A 21,978-nucleotide genomic window follows, 5' to 3' on the forward strand; every position below is an offset into this window, starting at 1 on the left:
AGTTGAGTCACTGCCTCTCATTCTCAAGTCAAGTCCAAGTCAGTGATTGATGGCTTAAGTCCGACTTGCAAGCACATTACTGGATTTGGGTCTGCATCACTGATCTACATACGCAAAGTGAGGGCCCAATCCTAACCCCTTATGTCAGTGCTGGAAAACACTGACATAAGGGGTTAGGATTGCGCCCTAAGTTGATCCGCTTTTGTCTGGGTGCCTTCTCCACCAAAAGCCACGTTATTTTGGGACCACGACAGTGAGGTGTGGAAAAGTCTCCACTGAGTATTCAGGGAGCACCGCTAAGTATTCAGGGAGTACTGAGTAAGAGGCAAAAGTCTCAAACCCCCCCCCCCCATCCATTTTTAGTTTTATTACACTGCCCAACAACAACAAAATGTTTTCTGGTACTTTGGATGTTGGACCTATTCTTGGATATATTTGGGGTGCTGATTCCAAGAATAACATCAGTTTGGCCGTATTGGCTCTTGTTTTGGAGATACTGCATGCCTATCATGCAGCCCAATCATATCCTGCCCTGTCTGGGGCATTTGGTGGGCCGCTGTGAGATACAGGAAGCTGGACTAGATAGGCCTATGGCCTGATCCAGTGGGGCTGTTCTTATGTTCTTAAACTACAATTCCCAGGAGGCCTTGCAGGTCTCTTGTTATCTGGTGTGCTCCCTGGGGCATTTGGTGGGCTGCTGTGAGATACAGGAAGCTGGACTAGATGGGCCTATGGCCTGATCCAGTGGGGCTGTTTTTATGTTAGGCAGGCTGATAGGCCTGAGCTGCATCCAAGGCAGGATTGGGGCTAAAAGCAGCTCAGCCCAGGGCAAGGGGAATCGCTTCCGCTTACCCTGGGTAAAGCCACAGCAGCCCAATAGGGCTACTCAGATCTGTGTCACCTCAAAAGGTAGCGCAAAACCAAGCAGCATGGGACTGCCCCAGGCTGCCCGGGAATGGGGTTAGGATCTGGCATAACTGTTGGATCCTGGCCCCACCTCCAGCTCCCCAAACCGTCCACCCCTGGAAACACCCGCCACCCACCTTCCCCCACCCCTCCCTCCCACCCCCTCCCTTGCACCCCAGGTCCCTGCATCGGCTGAGCTTAGCTGATGCAATCTTTTCATGCCAGGTCTGGATCCAGCGTGGGGAGGCATGCGACTCCTTGCATTAGCCACCCCAACTCTTAAGTGACACCCCTGGGTTGGCGCAAGTGACTTGAGCCAGCCTAACCTGAGGATTGGGCCCTTAGATGCTGATGTGCAGATGACTGGTTAAATCAGTATCTAAGGTGGGTATCTCCAGAACTAGAGTTGATAGGGAAAAACTGATGCCATTTTAGAATCCGCTTCCCAAATATGTCCCAGATTAGGTTTAATGTTTAAGGCACCAAAATATATGGTGTTACCCAGTGCTTTTTTTGCAAAAAAAAAGAAAAAAGAAAAAAAAAAAGGTGCAGGAACTCACAACTTGTTATTTATTTATTTATTTATTTATTTATTTATTTATTTTTAAACTGAACTTTGAGGAGTTTTGCAGCCTCAACTGGCCCCCCTTTTGGCAACTGGCAACCAACCTTTATATTTTGCAGCCATGGAGCACCTCCCCTCCTAAAAAAAAATAAAATTCTTCCTCGTAGGGATTTGAATCCCTAGCCTCTGACTCCACAGACTTGAGCCATAGGAACTCTTAGACTCAAAGTGTTTGGAACTAATACTTGAGGCGCTGATGGCCACCAGCTGGGCTCAAGAGCTTAGTTCTGAGCACTTTGACTTCAGGCTTTCCTATAGCCCAATGGAGAGAGTGCTGGGCTGTGGAGCACGAGGTCAGAGGTTCGAATCCCCCCCTAGCCCACAGTTTAAAAAAAAAAAAAAGGTGGAGCACGAGGTCAGAGGTTCGAATCCCTCCCTCAGTGAAAGGGGAAAAAAAGGTACCGGAATGCCGTTCCGGTGCGTTCTATTACAAAAAAGCCCTGGTGTTACCCATGAGTTGGACCCATAGGATGCTTTCCTCTGAAGAAGCTGCCTTCTTGCAGAAGGGAATTCTTCAGTTGGAGGAAGTGTGAAAACCTAATTTGTCCAACCAGTGTTGGCAATGAGGTCTGTTTTATGTGTTGCACCCTCTCAAGTCACCCTTTTCCCACATCTTCACCAATGGAGGGAGGTTACGAAGGCAGGGCATGGGGGGAAATACTGTCTGGAGCTCCCCTATCTAATTGTATCACAGCATAAATTTCTCGAACCACCAGCCAGCCTCACCTGGCTCTAAGGAGAACACCTGCTAGTTGACATCTAACTGATTAAGAGGGTTGGATGTGTCCTTCTTGGCAGCAATGGCTTGTGTTTTCAGAGACTGATGTTTTTAAATGTGGCAGGTCTGCAAATGGCTTCATGTTCTTGCCTGAAATTGCTGTCTTGAAGTGTATGGTAATTGGTCACTTTGGGAGATGCTTGTGTGGCAGAGAAAAAGAATTCAAGTGGAAACTGAGGGAAGTCCCAAAAGGAGGGCACAAAGGAAACAGATCCCCCCCCCCCCGGCTGACCTTAGGAGCTGCAGGGCCCCATGGAAGTATTTTTTTGCCAGCCCTCAGGTTCACAGCCAAGGTCTATAGAATCTTAGAGATAGAAGTAAACTTTATGGTAGACTTTATATCTCTATTGTAGGATAGAAAGAATGCCAGGTGCAAGGGAGGGCGCCGGGATGCAGGTCGCTTGTGTGCTCCTGGAGGAATCTGGTGGGCCACTGTGAGATACAGGAAGTTGACTCAGAGTGGCTTTTGGCTTGATCCAGCAGGGCTCTTCTTATCTTCTTCAAGCAATCTCAGAGCCCAGTCCTATGCATGTCTACTCAGAAGTAAGTCCTAGGGCTTACTCTCAGGTAAGTGTAGTTAGGATGTGGTTAGGATGGCAGTCAAAACGTGCACTTTAGAAGAGCACATAATGGACCAAAATGGATCAAAGCACATTTTAATATGAAATTGCATACCAGACTAGATTATGGGGGATAAGAACATAAGAACAGCCCCACTGGATCAGGCCATAGGCCCATCTAGTCCAGCTTCCTGTATCTCACAGCGGCCCACCAAATGCCCCAGGGAGCACACCAGATAACAAGAGACCTCATCCTGGTGCCCTCCCTTGCATCTGGCATTCTGACATAGCCCATTTCTAAAATCAGGAGGTTGCGCATACACATCATGGCTTGTACCCCATAATGGATTTTTCCTCCAGAAACTTGTCCAATCCCCTTTTAAAGGCGTCTAGGCTAGACGCCATCACCACATCCTGTGGCAAGGAGTTCCACAGACCGACCACACGCTGAGTAAAGAAATATTTTCTTTTGTCTGTCCTAACCCGCCCAACACTCAATTTTAGTGGATGTCCCCTGGTTCTGGTATTATGTGAGAGTGTAAAGAGCATCTCCCTATCCACTCTGTCCATTCCCTGCATAATTTTGTATGTCTCAATCATGTCCCCCCTCAGGCGTCTCTTTTCTAGGCTGAAGAGGCCCAAACGCCGTAGCCTTTCCTCATAAGGAAGGTGCCCCAGCCCTGTAATCATCTTAGTTGCTCTCTTTTGCACCTTTTCCATTTCCACTATGTCTTTTTTGAGATGTGGCGACCAGAACTGGACACAATACTCCAGGTGTGGCCTTACCATCGATTTGTACAACGGCATTATACTTAGGATGCTTAGGTATGCTTAGGGATGCTTAGGTATGGGGCTCAATTGGGAGCAATGGGTCTAACTGGGTCCTATCCCCCAGTTGATTATCCCTAGCATTTGACATTCAGAGCATTTGACATTCAGAGCATTTGACATTCAGATTCAATGCTGAATCTGGACAGGAAGGCGCATTCAGGAAATAGTCATGGACAGTTTCACCTTCAGGGAAAGTTTCAGATGCACCAGATCAGACACAGGCTGAGATGCTCTGTGGCCCAACTGGCTGACCCTTGAGGCATACCAAATTTTCCAGCAGGGTCAGGGTGATAGAGAGGAGGGTCTCAGAGGAGAATGCCTCTTCTTTGATGCACTGGCACTACCAGAGCATATCCTCCAGGTTTGCTCTTCCCCCAAGTGGTGATCTTGAAATGGAGGCCTTTTAGCGCTGAAGGAGCCTTGAGATGCCCCCTCAGAGATCACGCATCTCCGTTCCCCCCTCTCCATTCCCTCTCTCACTATGTGTGTATGTGTGTGCGAGGTGGTAATGTGTGTACCCAAGCAAGTATCAGGGAGGGCTCAGGACTGGGTTTGGCCCAAGCACTCCACCCCACCCGTAGCCAATCTTCCCTTCCATAATTTTATCTAGTTATTTATACAGTAATTTTTTTTCTTTAATCACCCAAGTTTTATAGGCTTTGGCACAGCAGATGAAACATGCCATCAAGAACACATGTTGCAATCCATCATTTATCATCTAAGGTGATGAGGTATATCTGCCTTCTACGCACTAAAGGAGACATCCACTAAAACTGAATGTCGGGAGATTTAGAGCAGACAAAAGAAAGCAGTTGTTTATGTAGTGTGTCATTAGTCTGTGGAACTCCTTGCCACAGGATGTGGTGATGGCGTTTGGCCTAGATTATTATTCTTATTAACAGTACTTTTATTATTATTAACAGTATAGATGCCTTTCAAAGGGGATGGGACAGAAGAAATGTCCATCACAGGTTACATGCCGTGATGGACAAATGCAGCCTCCTGGTTTTAGAAGACTATCTCTGACACGCCAGGTGCAATCGGTGACCACAGGATGCAGGGATTTTGTTGTCTTGAGTACTCCCTGAGACATCTGGTGGACCACTGTGAAGCTGAGCCTTAGGTTTGATCCAGCAGGAGTCTTCTGATGTTGTTGTGTTCTTAATTCCAAGGATCTCCTCTATGGAGAACTCGTGCAAGGAAAGCACCCTACAGGTAGACCACAGCTTTGATACATCTGCAAGAGGGATCTGAAGGCCTTAGGAGTAGACCTCAACAGGTGGGAAACCCTGGCCTCTGAGCGGCCCGCTTGGAGGCAGGCTGTGCAGCATGGCCTTTTCCCAGTTTGAAGAGACACTTTGCCAACAGTTTGAGGCTAAGAGGCAAAGAAGGAAGGCCCATAGCCAGGGAGACAGACCAGGGACAGACTGCACTTGCTCCTGCTGTGGAAGGGATTGTCACTCCCGAATTGGCCTTTTCAGCCACACTAGACGCTGTTCCAGAACCACCATTCAGAGCGCGATACCAGAGTCTTTCGAGACTGAAGGTTGCCAACAACTTAATTCCAAGTCCCTGGGTCCATTGAGCTCAGTGTGGCTCTTCAAGGGAGGAATTTTCCTAGCCCTTCATAGAGATCCCAGGGATTGAACCGAAGCCCTTCTGCATGCAAGGAGAGCGCTCTACCCCCTGAGCTACTGCCCCTCCTTGAGAACGGCATGAGTCTGCTCGGCTTATGTGATACGACAAAACCCATTTGCAAGCCTCCGAGAGAGAGGTTTGCAGGCTCACCCCCTGCCATGAGCTGGATGGTCCTGCATTTCTCTGCGCTGCTTTGACAAACAGTTTCCAGCCTGCTTCCCTTTTTGTCTGGCCTTGTTGTTGTTTTTGCTAACACTATGAATCAGTGGTAAACGACTGGCTTAATGCAATCCGTTCAAAGGGGCCTTTTGTTCTTTTTCTCCGTTCACAGTTAACCAAGGGACACCAGATGGCGCTGTCCTCCATCAGTTACATCGGCTGCTCCCTGTCCATCTTCTGTTTAACTATCACCCTTGTCACGTTCGCCATCCTCTCGTAAGTAATTTTGACTTTTTTCCCCCTACTCACTGAGCCAATATCGCCAGGGAAATACAGAGACTCAGATGTTCTTAAAAAAAAAAGGGGGGGGAAAGATGTTCCATTTCAGGTTACTGGACTGGATGCTCTCAGGTGTTGAGAGTTTCATAAAAGGTTATTAATTCCTTAAACCACTTTAATTAGATTCTCCATATATATTTGTAACAGCTGGTTGGGTCTGGGCTAAATTACTTTAATTTCCTGAAAATGAGGAAGTGCTTTAAATAGCACGCTATTTCCTTGCCAGTTATTCTTTGTAGGTTTCTGCAATTGCCTGGCAAAGTTCGGGGTGGGGGAGGTGCTCGGCTTTGATGGTGTGAGTGCCAACGTGGAAGCAAAGCTTCTTGAACACAGTGGCACTTATTTCGGGGTAAATGGGCAGAGGGTTGAGCCCACTGGACTGTGAAGAGAGAGTGCGAGGGATTGAAGCGCAGCTGTGTGATCGTGAGATGGGGGGTGGACCTGATCACAGGTGGGACTACAGTGGCTCCTCGTTATCCATGGACCTGGCATTCACAGATTCCATCATCTGCAGATGCTGAGTTTGTGCTCAGAAGGTCTCCTAGGCATGACCAGATGTGACCACTTCCAGTCACATCTGGGAGGTGTTCTGAGGTGCAGGGAGGCCTGCAAGCCACTCTCTGGACTTCCCTGCCTCCTCAGAAGGACACAACCAGAAGTGGCTTCTAGTTGTGTCCAGGGGACCTTGTGAGGAGGCGACGAGGCTTGGGGAGCAGGCCATGACCCTGATGCAGCCCTAACATGAGTAATTGCAGCACCATATCCCTGCCCACTCGCGGACTCCATCATCCCAAGATTTTGGTATTTGGGGGGGAGGTTGTGTGTCCTGGAATGGAACCCCATGGAGGTTCCACCATATATGTTTTGTGGGCCCATGGAGGGCCCACCATATATGTTTTATGGACAAATGTGAGGCTACTGTAGTGCTGGTACCTAACTCATGGAGACCTTTGGTCAAATTCTCCTGTGGGTTCTTTGGTGGTGGTGGTGGAGGGGTCAGGGCAGTAGCATGGGTAGTTTTTTGTCCGTCCCCCCTCTTATAAGGCAGGAGGTCTGGTCTAGAGGGTAGAGCCTCCGTCTGCCTGAAGATAACATCCACAAGGTCGCCAGTTTGAGGCCACCGGCACCGTGCAACCTTGGAGCAGCTGACAAGCTGAAGCCGAGCAATTCCATCTGCTTTGAGCGTGGGAGGGTGGAGGCCAGAATGTGAAGCCAGATTGGAATGAAACACCTTGAATGTAGTCGTTCTTGAAAGAAAGAAACTTCTTTGAAATGGTAAAAATCCCTATTTAATAAGGGATTTAATAAAGCCTGCCTATGTAAACCGCCTTGAATAAAGTCTTGAATAAAGACCAAGAAAGGCGGTATATAAATACCTGTTGTTGTTGTTATGTAGGAGACACATCACTGGAGACAGCGGTAGAGCTGGGAATATTGAATTATAGGTAAAGAAAGATGTTGGTACAGGGGTGCTGCTAGATGTCCCTGATCACCTTTCTACCAGTGGAATAGCTAAGAGGGTGCAGGGGGTAGCAGATGCACCAGGCAACAAGCTTTAGGGGGCAACAAGGTGAGCTTGACACTAGTGGCCAAAATTGTGAAAAAATTGGTACGTATGAATAATACCATCATGCTATATATCATTGGAAAGGTAATTTAATGCAGAATGCAATGAATCAAACCTCATCAAAATATCTTTATTCTATCAAAAGTTATGACCAATTAACCAGAAAATGAAAACACAACTGCCTTATAGAACAGAAAGAATTTCCTTAACTCAAAACTGACCTATGAGACTGATTGTTCTGAGAGCCAATGAGATGTTATTATGACACAGCATGGAACCAATAAGTTGCTAATATGAGTCAGGTCTCATTTCCATGTATCATAATACAGTTATCCTGCTAACTGGATGTAGAGGCACTTTTTCAAGTGGTGCTCCTCTTATATTTAGCAGGGGGAGAATAACCATCCCTCTACACCCCAGCACAGTGTCTCTAACCAATAAGGGGCACACTTTTTACTTACTTCATTAAATCTGATTTTGTTGTGGAGGGGTGCTACAAAATCTTCTTTCACCCCAGGTAGTAGTTGGATACCTCAGCTATGCCACTGACTGGGGGGTGGCAGCAGAGCAAGTGGGTGGTGAGCTTCTGGGGGAAGGAGGCAGGTTTTCCCCTCAATTTTCACAAGCCCAGGTGTGACGTCATTTCCGGTTGTGACATCACTTCCGGGGCATCATTTTGAGCTTGGCACTGGGCTACACGATCATTAGCTATGCCACTGCCTCCTGCCTGTTCCCCCAGGTGCCACCATCTTGGATTTAATGAGATTTCATGGGATCTAAGATGGCAGCACCCAAATCTTTTAAGCACCACCACCTTGGATCTCAGGAAACTTGTTAGATTTGGGCGCCACCACTTTGGATCTCATGATCTCTCACAAGATCCAAGATGATCTCTCACAAGATCCAAGATGGTGGTGCCCTGCTCAGAGGCTGTTGGGGGTAGGCTATTGTGACCCAGGTAAGTTTGGGAACCACTGATATAGAGCATTGTCCGCAGTGCACCCTTGGTGTGTGCAGAATTCATTGTGCGTGCCAGTGTTTTCTGTTGGTGCTGGATCAAGGTTGTTATTGGAGATGAGTGGAATAAAATGTTATGTGATTCTCGTTCTGTTTCAATTAGAGTCTGGTATGAAATCTGGATTCTGGAGTGTCAGAGTAGAACAAATTTGTGCATGTCTTATTCTTCCCCCCCCCCCAAATATACACACAGACTAAACACCTCATTATTTTTAATTGTTAAAAAACACATGTGCACAATTGTGCAATTAATTTCATTATTTCAGATGATCTCACCCTGCCCTTTATGATGATAACCAGCTCTTCGTTAAACAATTAGATTACACTGTCTGAGAAATTATAGCCTAAATATAGCCTATTTAGAAAATTGCCTGGTTACAACCTTGCACTAATCAACAAACTGAAGGAAAAAGAATGGGATACACTTACAGTGTTGCTGGTCAGATTTTTCCTGGGAGATTCCTGAAAAGATGCCTCTAGAATCAGGTCCAATCCATGCTTAAAAGCTGGACTGTAATGTGGGACTGCAAAATCTGGAGTGGAAGCTACTTGAGGTAGATGCCAGAAACAGACTTTGTCTTTATATTGTCTACATTGAGTATACCACTTAAGGCAGTGGTTCTCACACATGTAGCACCGGGACCCACTTTTCAGAATAAGAATCTGTCAGGACCCACCGGAAGTGATGTCATGACCGGAAGTGACATCATCAAGCAGGGAAATTTTTAACAATCCTAAACTGCAATCCCACCCACACCCAGGAGTAAGTCCCATTTATTATTATTGTTAAAAGGATGTAAACAGTAGCTTGTACAGGTCTGTCACATTTCTCTAAATTCAGTACATACCAGGGTAACATCAAGTCTAATATAGTAAATATAAATATTGAAATGAACGGGGACCCACCTGAAATGGGCTCGGGACCCACCTAGTGGGTCCTGACCCACAGTTTGAGAAGCACTGCACAAAGGTGTTTGCTGATGCCTGCATGCTTATGGATGGAGGAATTGATAGGTAGTGTGTGTGTGTGTGTCTGTGTGGTTCATGCATGTGGATGGATGCCAGATGTGTTGTGCATATGTATGAGATCTCATTTTGTGCCCAACCCCAACCATTTTGTACAGGGCCCTGGTCCCTCAGCAGCCACCTGGTGCATGTATCAAAACCTGCAGCAGCCATTTTGCAGTGGTGTCTGTGAGAGTTGGAAGGGATCCCACAAGGTCATCTAGTCCAACCCCCTGCCTGTAGCAGGAAAACCTCCTAGAGCATTTCCAGCAGGTGCTTGTTGAGCCTCTGCCTGAAGCTCTCCAGTGAGGGAGAACTCTCCCCCCCCCCCCGGCAATCTCTTCCACTGCTGAACAGCCCTGATGTCCAGAATTTCTTCCTGATGTCCAACAGGAATCTCTTCCCACAGCACCCTCTCAGCCTTCTTTTCTCCAGGCTGAACATACCAAGTTCCCTTTCCTTGTAGGGTTTGTTCTCCAGCCCTCTGATCATCCTTGTCACTCTTCTTGGAACCTGCTCTAGTTTGGCTGCATCTTTCTTGAAGTGAGATGCCCAGAAATGAAATTTCTTCCTGATGTCCAACTGGAATCTCCTCTCCTGCAGTTTGTACCCTTTGGATCTATTTCTTCTCTTAGGGGCAGTTGAGAACAAAAGTGTTCCTTCTTCCATATGCCAGCCCTTCGGGTATTTGAAGAGCACCATCACATCCCCCCTGAGCCTCTAAGCCTTCTCCAGACAAAACCTACCAAGTTCCCTCAATTTTTTTCTCATGGGGCTTGTTCTCCAGAATTCCATCTCAGAATTTTGGTGGTGCCCTACAGGTTTGGGGACCCCTGCTGTATATAAATGCCTTTTTGAAAAGCCAGCTCACATGTTTTTGAACTTCTGGCATTTTGAAAGCCCTCTTTGACTCTTCAGCCTGAAAGAACAAAGACTTGGAGAGATGCAAGCTGGCTTGGAGAGACCCACCTTCCCCTCCCACTGAGAGGTCTGCAAACCAGGACAGGTCTGTTAGATAAAACCCAGGGCCCACTACCTTCTACAGTGAGTAGGAGAGTGATCAGAATGATTACTGGGTTGGGGCACCTCCCTTCTGAGGAAAGGCTACAGCATTTGCGGCTCTTCAGTCTAGAAAAAAAGGCACCTGTGGGGGGACATGATTGAAACATACAAAATGAAGCCGGGGTGGATCGGGGGAAGATCTTTTCCCTCTCAGAACCAGGGGACATCCATTAAAATTGAGTGTCAGGAGAGTTAGAACAGACAAAAGAAAATCTTTTCTACCCAGTGTGTAATTAATCTGTGGAACTCCTTGTCATAGGATGCGGTGATGGTACCTGGCATAGATGCCTTTAAAAGGGTATTGGACAGATTGATGGGGGAAAGTCTATCACAGATTACAAGCCATGATGGGAACATGCAACCTCCTGTTTTTAGAAATGGGCTATGTCAGAATGCCAGATGCAAGGGAACGCACCAGGATGCAGGTCTCTTGTTGTCTTGTGTGCTCCCTAGGCGTCTGGTAGGCCACTGTGAGATACAGGAAGCTGGACTCAATGAGCCTTTGGCCTGATCCAGCAGAGCTGTTCCTGTGTTCTTATGTTTTTATGAGTATTTCTTCAACCTCCCAAAGCTGGAACTGTAATGTGATTTGGGAAGCAAGCGATAAACACCAGATTTCCATATTTATAGAAAACCCACCCATATGTAGATAAAAGCACAATGCAGTATTTATGAACTGCTGGGTTTGATATAAATATGGAAAAGGTTGGCCAGATTCTCTGACCACCTCACTGGGTTTGAAGCCTCATTGCTTTCCAGGGAGGTGCTCCCAGCTCTCTCCCAAATGAGGATCAGGCCAGCGGCGGTTAATTGTGAACTGATTTAGGGTGACGTGCCTCTGAGAGAGACCCATAAATCCACCTAAGTGTGGACAGTGATACAGAGAAAATGGAAATGGATATGTCTTATCATGATCCCCTTTCTCTGTTTGAGTTTCACTGTTTAATAAGCTTGACTCTTGGTTATGATTTTCCTTGGTAGGTCTATTCCTTGTGAACCTGCTGCTGGTCAGTCTATTTAATATCTGTCATTCTTCAAGCGCCAAACCAGTGGCAAGCCATTTGGCACCTGGGGGTACAAATTTTTAAACACCCTGCAAGACCTTAGAAAGGCACTTGTCTTGGGGTGCGACACCTTGGGGAGTGTCAGGGGATGCTTTTCAGAGGCCTTCTGAGACCCTGGGAGGCCACGAGAGGCAAACAACAGAGTGCCTCTCTAAAGCCTCTGATAGACCTTCTGAGGGTTGAGAAAGCTGTGCATGGCCTCCTCCAGGGCTTAGAAGGCCTACTGGAGGCCTTAGAAAGGCACATCTAGTTCCTGAACTGCTGGGCAATGGAGAGGTGAGTGGGGTGAGGGGGGAGGTTGGGAGGAGGTGTTCTGGGGTGGGGAAGGCAGGGGAGGGCAGGGTGAAGGTGTGGCGGGGGAGAGAGTGGGGCAGGAGGAGAGTGGGGCTCCACTGGATCCTGAGCCCCATGTCAGGCTGCACGGCCTGACATGGGGCTCTCTGATTCTGCGCTGGCTCAAAATCTGCCGCAGAATTGAGTAACCTCATTGCAGGGCTACTTCCCTTGCGTGGGGGAAGTCACCTTCCCCTGAAGAGCTGCCATGGGCTGCCTGGTTGTGCTCAGGCTGTAGTGGTAGCCATTTTGGCGCCATGGCAGCCCTGTTCTCCGAGCAGCTCAAGATTTAATAATAATAATAATAATAATAATAATACAGCTGAAATCCAGCTGAAGTCCAGCTGAAATGTCTGCGTGACTTCCTCTTTGCCGACGATGCAGCTGTCACTACCCACTCTGCCAAAGATCTCCAGCAGCTCATGGATCGTTTTAGCAAGGCCTGCCAAGATTTTGGACTGACAATCAGCCTGAAGAAAACACAGGTCCTGGTTCAGGATGTGGACTCACCTCCCTGCATTACAATCTGCGCATGAACTGGAGGTTGTCCATGACTTTGTGTACCTTGGCTCAACGATCTCCGACACTCTTTCTCTCGATACCGAGCTAAACAAGCGCATCGGTAAAGCAGCTACCACGTTTTCCAGACTCACAAAGAGAGTCTGGTCCAACAAGAAGCTGACGGAACATACCAAGATCCAGCTCTACAGAGCTTGCGTCCTGAGTACACTTCTGTACTGCAGCGAGTCATGGACTCTTCGCTCACAACAGGAGAGGAAACTGAGCGCTTTCCACATGCGCTGCCTCCGACGCTTCCTCGGCATCACCTGGCAGGACAAAGTTCCAAACAACACAGTCCTGGAACGTGCTGGAATCCGTAGCATGTATTCACTGCTGAAACAGAGATGCCTGCGTTGGCTTGGTCATGTCGTGAGAATGGATGATGGTCGGATCCCAAAGGATCTCCTCTATGGAGAACTCGTGCAAGGAAAGCGCCCTACAGGTAGACCACAGCTGCGATACAAGGACATCTGCAAGAGGGATCTGAAGGCCTTAGGGATGGACCTCAACAAGTGGGAAACCCTGGCCTCTGAGCGGCCTGCTTGGAGGCAGGCTGTGCAGCATGGCCTTTCCCAGTTTGAAGAGACACTTTGCCAACAGTCTGAGGCTAAGAGGCAAAGAAGGAAGGCCCATAGCCAGGGAGACAGACCAGGGACAGACTGCACTTGCTCCCGGTGTGGAAGGGATTGTCACTCCCGGATTGGCCTTTTCAGCCACACTAGACGCTGTGCCAGAACCACCTTTCAGAACGCGATACCATAGTCTTTCGAGACTGAAGGTTGCCAATACCAATAATACAGGTATTTATATACCTCCTTTCTTGGTCTTTATTCAAGACTTTATTCAAGGCGGTTTACATAGGCAGGCTATTTAAATCCCCATAGGGGTTTTTACAACTGAAAGAAGGTTCTATCTTTCAAGACCACAACATTTCAGATGTTTCTTTCTGATCTGGTTTCACATTCTGGCCTCCATCCTCCCACGCTCAGAGCAGATGCAATAACTTGGCTCAGCTTGTCAGCTGCTTCAAGGTCTCCTTCAGGGTGCCGGTGGCCTCGAACTGGCGACCTTGTGGATGTTATCTTCAGGCAAATGGAGGCTCTACCCTCTAGACCAGACCTCCTGCCCATTTAGATGCCCAGCCTTTCATGGTTTTGATCCAAGTTACCTGAGGAACTGCTTTCTTCCATACATTCCAGCCCACTCTCTTAGATCTTCTGAAGGGGCTCTCTTTCAAATGCTGCCTTCATCCCAAGTTAGAGGGATGGCGGCATGGGGGCGAACCTTCTCTATAGTGGTGTCACAACTATGAAATTCTGGGGAACTGAGAACTACCCCATCTTGGCCTTTTGGCAAGGGCTCAAAACATGTCTGTTTTGACTGACCCCCTTTATCTGGGACTCCAGCATCTGCATATTTTGGTCTCCATGGGGGGAGGGTCTTGGAACGAGCCCCCACAGATACTGAGGGCCCACTGTACATGTATAATTTCTGTGGATGGTGGGTAAGATTGTGCAAGCTGGATTTTAGAACTAGCGCACTGCCTGTAGGGAATGATGATCCATCAAAAGACGGAAGACATCCAGAGCTGGTTGAGATTAAGAACTGGCTGACTTCCTGAGTGCCCGTAGCATTTGCTTTGGCGTTAAAAAGTAATTTTGTACCCTTGTCACTAGAAGGGGCTCATTAGAGATGTGCTGTGGTCCAGGGCAGAGTCCCTGCAAGATCAGATGAGTGGGATGTAGCAAATTCTCCATGCGGTAAGATGACAACAAGACAATCAGTTCTTTCTCCCAGTGGCCTTCTGGGATAGCAAGGCTGCATTTGAAGTTCAAGTCTTGTGTATTGCTTGGCAGTTGTCAACACCACTCAACAGGGCTTGTCTCTTGGAATTACAGGTAGCGATGTTAGTAGCCCCACAGTATCGTTTCCCCTTTTAACTTCCTTTGAAATGGGTCATGTAACAAAAACATTACTTCAGCTTCAATTAAGTAAAATTCGTTTTCCGAAGTTTGTGAGAATTAAGACATTAGAAGAATCCTGCTGGATCAAAGGCCCATCTGTTCCAGCTTTCTGTATCTCTTAGTGGCCCACCAGATGCCCCTGGGAGCATCCAAGACAAGATACCTGTACCCTATTTCCATTCCCTTCCATCTGGCATTCAGAGAGAGGCCATCTCTAAAACACGGAGGTTGCATATAAGCATCATGGCTTGTAACCTTTGATGGACCTTTCCTCCATCAATCTGTCCATCAATCTTTTTAAGACATCTAGGTGCCATCACCACATCCTGTGGCAATGAGTTCCACCAACTAATTATACCAAAACAGAGGTTGCTTGTAGTCTAGGCTGCAACTGTTAGGCTTTAGGGTGCGAACCAGGAAGCCGATGGCCTGAGGCTTGATTTGAACCTAGGCAGCCACTTGGATCTGTGTCCTCAGCCTTGGAGCCCTCTTTTGGGCCCAAAAAGGTATAGGGGCATTTGGAATACCACCCCCTGTCCTTGGCAGCGTGTGAAGCCACTGCATTGCTCTGGCTTGGTATGAACACTAAGATCCGGAGTGTCTGTCCTGGCCTGGTCAGCAGAGCAACGTCTTCTACCTGCTCCATCTCTTGACCTCAAGGGTCCTACCCCAGCTGCATATTCCAGGTTTGATTCAGCTGTGACTGCTCAGAGACAGCCTTGCCCTGCTTGTCACAAAGGGAACAGGCACTGCACTTCTTCTTGCCCTGGAGAGCCTCAGAAGGCTTCCTGGATGCAACCAGAAGCAATTGGTCACGTCTGGCAGTCTATGAGGCTGCATGTGACCTCCAGAGGGCTGGGTGCAGCCCACAAGCAAATTATTGCAGTGCTGCACCACTGTCCCCCCGCATGGATTTAATGATCAGCAGATTTTGGTATTTGTGGGAGGTCCCTGAACAGGCCCTCCAACACAGTCCTGGAACGAGCTGGAATCCCTAGCATGTATGCACTGCTGAAACAGAGACGCCTGCGTTGGCTCGGTCATGTTGTGAGAATGGATGATGGCCAGATCTCCAAAGAATCTCCTCTATGGAGAACTCGTGCAAGGAAAGCGCCCTACAGGTAGACCAGAGCTGCAATACAAGGACATCTGCAAGAGGAATCTGAAGGCCTTAGGAGTGGACCTCAACAAGTGGGAAACCCTGGCCTCTGAGTGGCCCGCTTGGAGGCAGGCTGTGCAGCATGGCCTTTCCCAGTTTGAAGAGACACTTGGCCAACAGTCTGAGGCAAAGAGGCAAAGAAGGAAGGCCCATAGCCAGGGAGACAGACCAGGGACAGACTGCACTTGCTCCCAGTGTGGAAGGGATTGTCACTCCCGAATTGGCCTTTTCAGCCACACTAGACACTGTTCCAGAACCACCTTTCAGAGCGCGATACCATAGTCTTTCGAGACTGAAGGTTGCCAACAATCTGTACTACAGCCTTGTCTTGGCATCTCAGATGAAGCATCTCGGACAGTGATTTGGGATGTGACAGAGGCCCATTTTAAAAAATGATGTGCGGTGCATAAACTGGGAAGCCCAGAAGGGGAGGCATGGTTTTCTTTGATTCATAGCCAAAAAAAAAATAAGTGTCAGAAAATTCTTAGAGGTTGCTGCTGTGAGATTATGTCCTCCCCCCCCCCCCCCGATTCCACAGCTGATTCCACCCTGCAGGGGCTGAGCTCTTTTGGAACACTTGGTTTAATGTACAAATCAGTTCTTCTGAGCAAGATGTATTGGGGGCAGACTGGTCCAGCTTATTTCTGAAAGGTGAATACACAGGACACAGACCCCGAGCAGTGGAACTGCCAGGGTCTCGTTTTTGGCTGGAATGCTAACCAAACTTTCTTTCCACAGCTCTGTCAGCACCATCCGTAACCAGAGATACCACATCCACGCCAACCTGTCTTTTGCCATCTTGGTTGCTCAGATTCTACTCCTGATAAGTTTCCAGTTCAGCCCTGGAAAGGTAAGCTGGTGGAATCTGGTAGACTGGTGTGATACTTGTAAATCTTCCTTGCGATACAAGTTATAGTGGGCCCTCGGTATTCGTGGGGGATACATTCCAGGCCCCCCCTTGAATACCAAATTCTGTGGATAATGAAATCTGTGGGGGGGGGGAGTGCAGTGATGCAATTACTGAGGGCCATTCCCTGCCCTCCAAAGGTTTAGTGCAGTCTCCCGGCTTCCTCAGAAGCCTCTCGGACAGTAAGTAACGCAACTGGTTTGCTGGTGAGAACTGGAAGTGACTTCCAGTCATGTCTGGGAGGACTTATGAGGGAAGACATGCCTCCTTGTGCCTCAGGATACCTCTGGATGCGATTGCAAGCCACTTCCGCTCATGTCCAGGAGGTCTTCTGAGGTCTTCTAGCCACAGGTTTGTCAGTGGATAAGGAGGGTCCACTGTACATTTAAGCTGCCACTCGTGGTGGCACTCCTTGGTGCAGCTGGTGTCTCCCATGTTTTCCTCATTAATCTCCGGGGAATGATGCCATCTTGTTGACATAGCATCATTTCCAGGGGCTCACGGGGGAAAAAATGGCAGCTGCCATCTGCCCAAAGGAAGACAGAGTTTGCAGTGAGAAAAGGTTGGTTGAGGAGGCAGTTTTGGGGGCAAGGCTCACCTCCAAATTTGGAGCCCAAAGTTCTCAGCAGAGAACTCTCAGCCGAGAACATCCGTCCCCGCTGTGGATTTGCTCAGAGGTTTATTATTAAGTGCTGGCTCTGTTGGTGATATGCTGTGACACCCTAATACTTCTGGCATTTTGAAAAGGGTCTTGTTCGACTCACATTAGTTCCACAGTAGTCAGTGCAAACAAAACATGACAGATGTCTGCGCTTTCATTTCGGGCAGTATGAATCTGACAATACAGTCAGACATTAATCACTGGCAGCCCCTGGGCCACAGCTCAAGTTAATAATTAATACTATTAATAATCATACGCGTGAAACCTCATTTGAGGACCTTATCGTGTTTGACACAATCTGGACCTCTTTGTCTTAATTTAACCAATGGAACAGTAGACATAAGAGGCAGGCAATCTCACTGCAAGCCAGGAACTGTTTTTATGTCTTCTTTTCATCGATTCTTAGAATTACCCTATGAACATATGAACACCCTTCGTCATGAACAGACGTATGAACACCCTTCCAGCAGGGCTCAAACAGGCCCAGCCTTAGGAGCTGCAGGGCCCAATTGCAACATTATGTGCAGGGCCCCAGGTTCACAGCCAAGGTCTGTAGATATAAAGAAAATTGATGACTTGTAGACCAAATGGATCTACATAGGGAGCCTACAAGTAAACAAACAAAATGTGAAGATTCCTTTTGAAAAGTAAATAGTATAATTAATCAACATACAGAATTCAAAAATAGGTAGGGCTTTGGTATCCATGAGTGATCCGTTTTTGGACCTTCCTGGAGATACTGAAAACCATGGATAAGGAAGTAGCATTTTGTGACCTTTTTGTCCCCTTTAAATCTTCTGAAGGCTCTGGTACATCCATGACCTCTGTGGGTTTCAGAGTGGCCAAAAAGGCTGCAAAAAATGCTACTCTGGTTTCTGGTTTCTGGAGGGAAACCAGTAGTGAAGTTTTTATACTCTATAAAGCATTCTGAGGTCCATTGAAGCCCCCTGGAGGCTTTCAGTATCTGTAGGGATCCGTTCCTGGACTCCCATGGATACCTAAATCTGCTGATAATTGAATCAGTGTGTGGGGCCATCACCCATGTCCAGGAGGTGGTCTGAGACATGGGGATGCTGTGTGTGTTTCATGAAAACTAGAAGTGCATTTCTATGGGCTCCAGGAGGCTTTCTGAAGTGTGGGGAGACTGTGCATGGCTTCCCTGAACTTCAGACCCCCTCCTGGATGTGACTGGAAGACTCTTCCAGTCGTGTCTGGGAGGTACAGGTTGGCCCTCCTGACATGGTCGGGACCCATGTTGGGTCAAATTTATACACAGAAAGAAATGGGAACTCAGGGGAACACAGAGGTTCATTGCGTCTTGGGTCCACCCCAAGGTGCAAAAGCCCAAGTCCAATTGACAGATCAGAAGAATTCATCGCCCCCAACAGCACACCAGGGAAAAACTTTTAGAACATTGCTGCAAGAAGCAGATAAGGTAAGACATATGGTGGGAATGACAAGGGTCTGGTTTTAGTGGGGGAAATAAAAACTTGCAGAGCAGGAAAGATACAATCAGAAAAAAACCCCCACTGAAAATAAAGTAGGAAACTGTACAACAAAACAATCCTCAATAAATCAGTGAGACAATCCGTAACTCTGGAGAAGGCAGAAGGAAATAAAATGAGTGGAGGGAATTGGGTCGAGTTGGGGGAGAAAGGATGTATTTTTGCCAGTGTGATTTTCTCAGCAGAGACTCTCTCTCTCTCTCTCTCTCTCTCTCTCTATGTGTGGCATTGCTCAATGTGAAAAGTCAATTAGACCGACTAAATGGCACATAATTTGGAGAAAGTGGCTAGAGCAAAGTTTTTCTTTGCTGTCTCAAAATAGTGGAACTTGGACACCCCCCCCCCCAATAACCAAGAGTGGAATTCAGGGCTCATCTAGGAGGCCGGGACCACTTACTGAGTTTTACAATTAGGCACCGTCTTCCTCGTTGTGATTATCTTGGGGGCTCCATAATCAATTTTTAATTATGAGAAAACTACCATCGTATGTAGAAAATTGAGGGCCAGGTTATCAATTTTATTTAATCAGAATCTGATTGCCTCTCATCTTTATAGACCCACATGCACACAGGTGATCCCCCCCTCTCTCTCACTTGAATAGATTACAATAGGATAACAGGATTCAGATACAATAGGATAACATGATTTTTTGTCTGCCTGGGATTGTCTGTGGTTTTGGCTGGGAGACGTGCCAGCAGTGGGGCTGTGGGCAGCCCCAACCATGCAAAAACATGTAGGTCAGCACCCCAGTTTCTTGGCAAGGAGAATGCTTGATCCAGGCTCCCAGGAGGCGGGTGGAGGGATATGAGATTGCTTGAGAACTGGAGAGCGTTTTGAAAACCCATTGAAGGTCTGTGATGAGGATAGACAGGAGGCAAAGGGCTCCACGGCCCCTTTTGAGGGCAGACCTCTGGACAGCTCAGGAAGCCAGCTGCCGAGGAGGAGGAAGGTGAAGGCTAACCCCCTGCCCTCTCTGAACAAAAGGAACTCTGAGGTCTCTCATCAAGGGGTTTGGGAGCCCCTTTAGGGTTTGTGTCTCATTCATTCAAACTGTCCCTCACAACCTCTAGCACACTGAAACTTTCCAGTGAGTTGTGTTCAGTAGTATAGCTAAGGGAGCCCCTGGGGGTGTTCTGGGCATCTGGCTGCCAGGAGGTGTTAACAAACACCCCTGGGGGCCAGATCCCTTAGCTACACCACTGGTTGTGTTGCGGAGACCTTCTTTGCCAAGAGAAGCGAGAAAGCTTCAAGATGAAGGAAACAGTGTCAGCAATGATTCTCCTGGCAATCACTAGCTTCTCATCGTGCGGGCAGAAGCCTTGCGTGCTTTTAAATCAGGGAGCCTGTGTGCTGAATTGCGGCAAACCTCCACTCCTCAACGTAATTGTCAAACTGCAGTAAATCTGTAAAACAGCCTTTTCTATTCTCCTAATGAGGACTGTGTGTAGCCAGTGCTGGAGATCTATTCCTCTGCATTTACATTCCCAATTTAAAACTGCGACTCGAGATATCAGCCCCAGTAACGATGGGACTCCAGGTAACTTTAGTGGCCCAGAGAGACTCCGACTTGTGTCGTTTCCTGCCTGGTCTCCTGGGGAGTGGGAAGTTCAGTGTTGCTTTAGTGGAGTTTGTCTGACACTTTCAGGAAGAAGCATGTGGGATTCATGACGTCACAGTGTTTGGCCTTCCTGACTCAGAAGTAAAAATCTTGGCAACTTGCAGCGCTTGCCTCAGATAAGGTCCTCGGGTATTATCCTTGGGAGAAAAAGGTATTTGTGTGGAGCTGAGGTCCAAAGCAGAAGTGAGAGCCGAGGGAGGCAAGAGATAAAGCAGGAGAATAGGTCTGTTTGGGAGGTCAGCTCCAAAGAGGGGGTTAGGAAAGACCTGGCTGAATAGAGTGGGCCCTTGGTCTTCAAGAGGGATCTGTTCCAGGACCCCACCCGCATGGATAACCAATTCCACTGATATTTAAATCACCAGCAAAGGACCTCATAAGACCTCCTAGATGCAATCAGAAGTATCTCCCAAATGTGCTTTCAGGCACAAACCAATAGCGCCTTCTGGCTGCATCCAGGAGGTCCACTGAGGCCCCTCTGTGGCCCTTCAGTATCTGTGGATATTGAAATCCGCAGATACCTGGGCTGTGGCCAAAGAGGACCCACTGTACTGTTAGGGCTGTGCTTTCTTCTGGGCCGCCGTTCCTGCCTTAGGTCCACCATGAACGCAGGGACTCTTGAGTTGTGAGGTGTTCAGGTATTATTGGACGGTATTTCTGAAATGTCACATTTCTCACTTTTAGGTTCCCTGCAAAATCCTGGCTATTCTCCTCCATTTCTTCTTCCTGAGTGCCTTTGCTTGGATGCTGGTGGAAGGGTTTCACCTCTACAGCATGGTGATCAAAGTGTTTGGGTCTGAAGAAAGCAAGCATTTGCTCTACTACGGAATTGGATGGGGTAGGTGACTTTGCTTGTCCTTTTTTCATTCATAAGGAGGATGCTGCATTTCAACCAAGGTGGGTGAAGCATGGCTCTTTGAGAGCCATTTAAAGGCTTGAAGGGGGACATGCAGAATGCATAGGTGCTCAGCTACTTACTTGCATGCACCTTCCCTGTGAAAGCTCAGCTGTGGTAGAAATCCAATAGCCCAACATAAAGGGCTACTGGCCCCTTGTTGCCCCCTCCCATCCCCACTGTGGGGATGTGGAGGACCCCACTGCCCAAATTTCCTGTTCTTTGGATATTGGTCTGAAAACTGTCTTGATGGTGTTTTGACACAGCATATCATAGGAAAAAAATGTGCCTTCCGCGCAGTCCACGTCCTCCCTATGACACCCTCTTGTTTGTGGTGGGCCAGTTAATGAGATGCTTTGTAAGACGGTGAATTATTGCTGTTGGAGTTTTGCACTTAACCTCTCTGCAAACCTACATGCAATTAAATTTTGCTTTGTTTTTCTTTTGGATTTTGGCTCAGAAGAACAGGGAGGCTGAGCTCCAAAGTGCTAGGAAGATGGATTTTGCCCATTGGATGCTTTCTTCTGTGCTGTTAAGCTTGGCGCAGTCCCCAGAGTCTTTTTTCAGAGGCCTGGCTGACCTAATGAAAAGAAATCATATTGGCCAAGATGAATTCCTTCCCCAGCAAATGGAAAATAAATACTCTTTGGTCAACAAACCAATACACATGTCTTAGGTAGAGGATCTGGGAAGAGGCATGGCTTGTTTGCAGGACCTAGGGGTGGCCTTTCAGAAAGCTGTCTACAGGCACAACAGACATATCAGTCTTGAAAAAGTCTTGCAGAGATGACTTTTTGAGAAAATTGAGGTGAGTGCCTGTCATATCT

At 47.7% G+C, this 21,978-nt stretch overlaps 1 protein-coding gene across 1 annotated transcript in view; it reads left to right on the forward strand.

Annotated features, from left to right (window-relative positions):
* ADGRD1 (adhesion G protein-coupled receptor D1) overlaps positions 1–21,978 on the forward strand; it is a 235,142-nt gene that overhangs the window by 133,297 nt on the left and 79,867 nt on the right. The window contains exons 16-18 of the mRNA XM_066609760.1: positions 5,670–5,773; positions 16,307–16,418; positions 20,941–21,094. Of these exons, the coding sequence (XP_066465857.1) occupies positions 5,670–5,773; positions 16,307–16,418; positions 20,941–21,094 (370 nt within the window). The remainder of the gene's footprint in view (positions 1–5,669; positions 5,774–16,306; positions 16,419–20,940; positions 21,095–21,978) is intronic.

This window comes from Tiliqua scincoides, chromosome 14, assembly GCF_035046505.1.
Source record: "Tiliqua scincoides isolate rTilSci1 chromosome 14, rTilSci1.hap2, whole genome shotgun sequence".
NCBI classification, from domain to species: Eukaryota; Metazoa; Chordata; class Lepidosauria; order Squamata; family Scincidae; genus Tiliqua; species Tiliqua scincoides.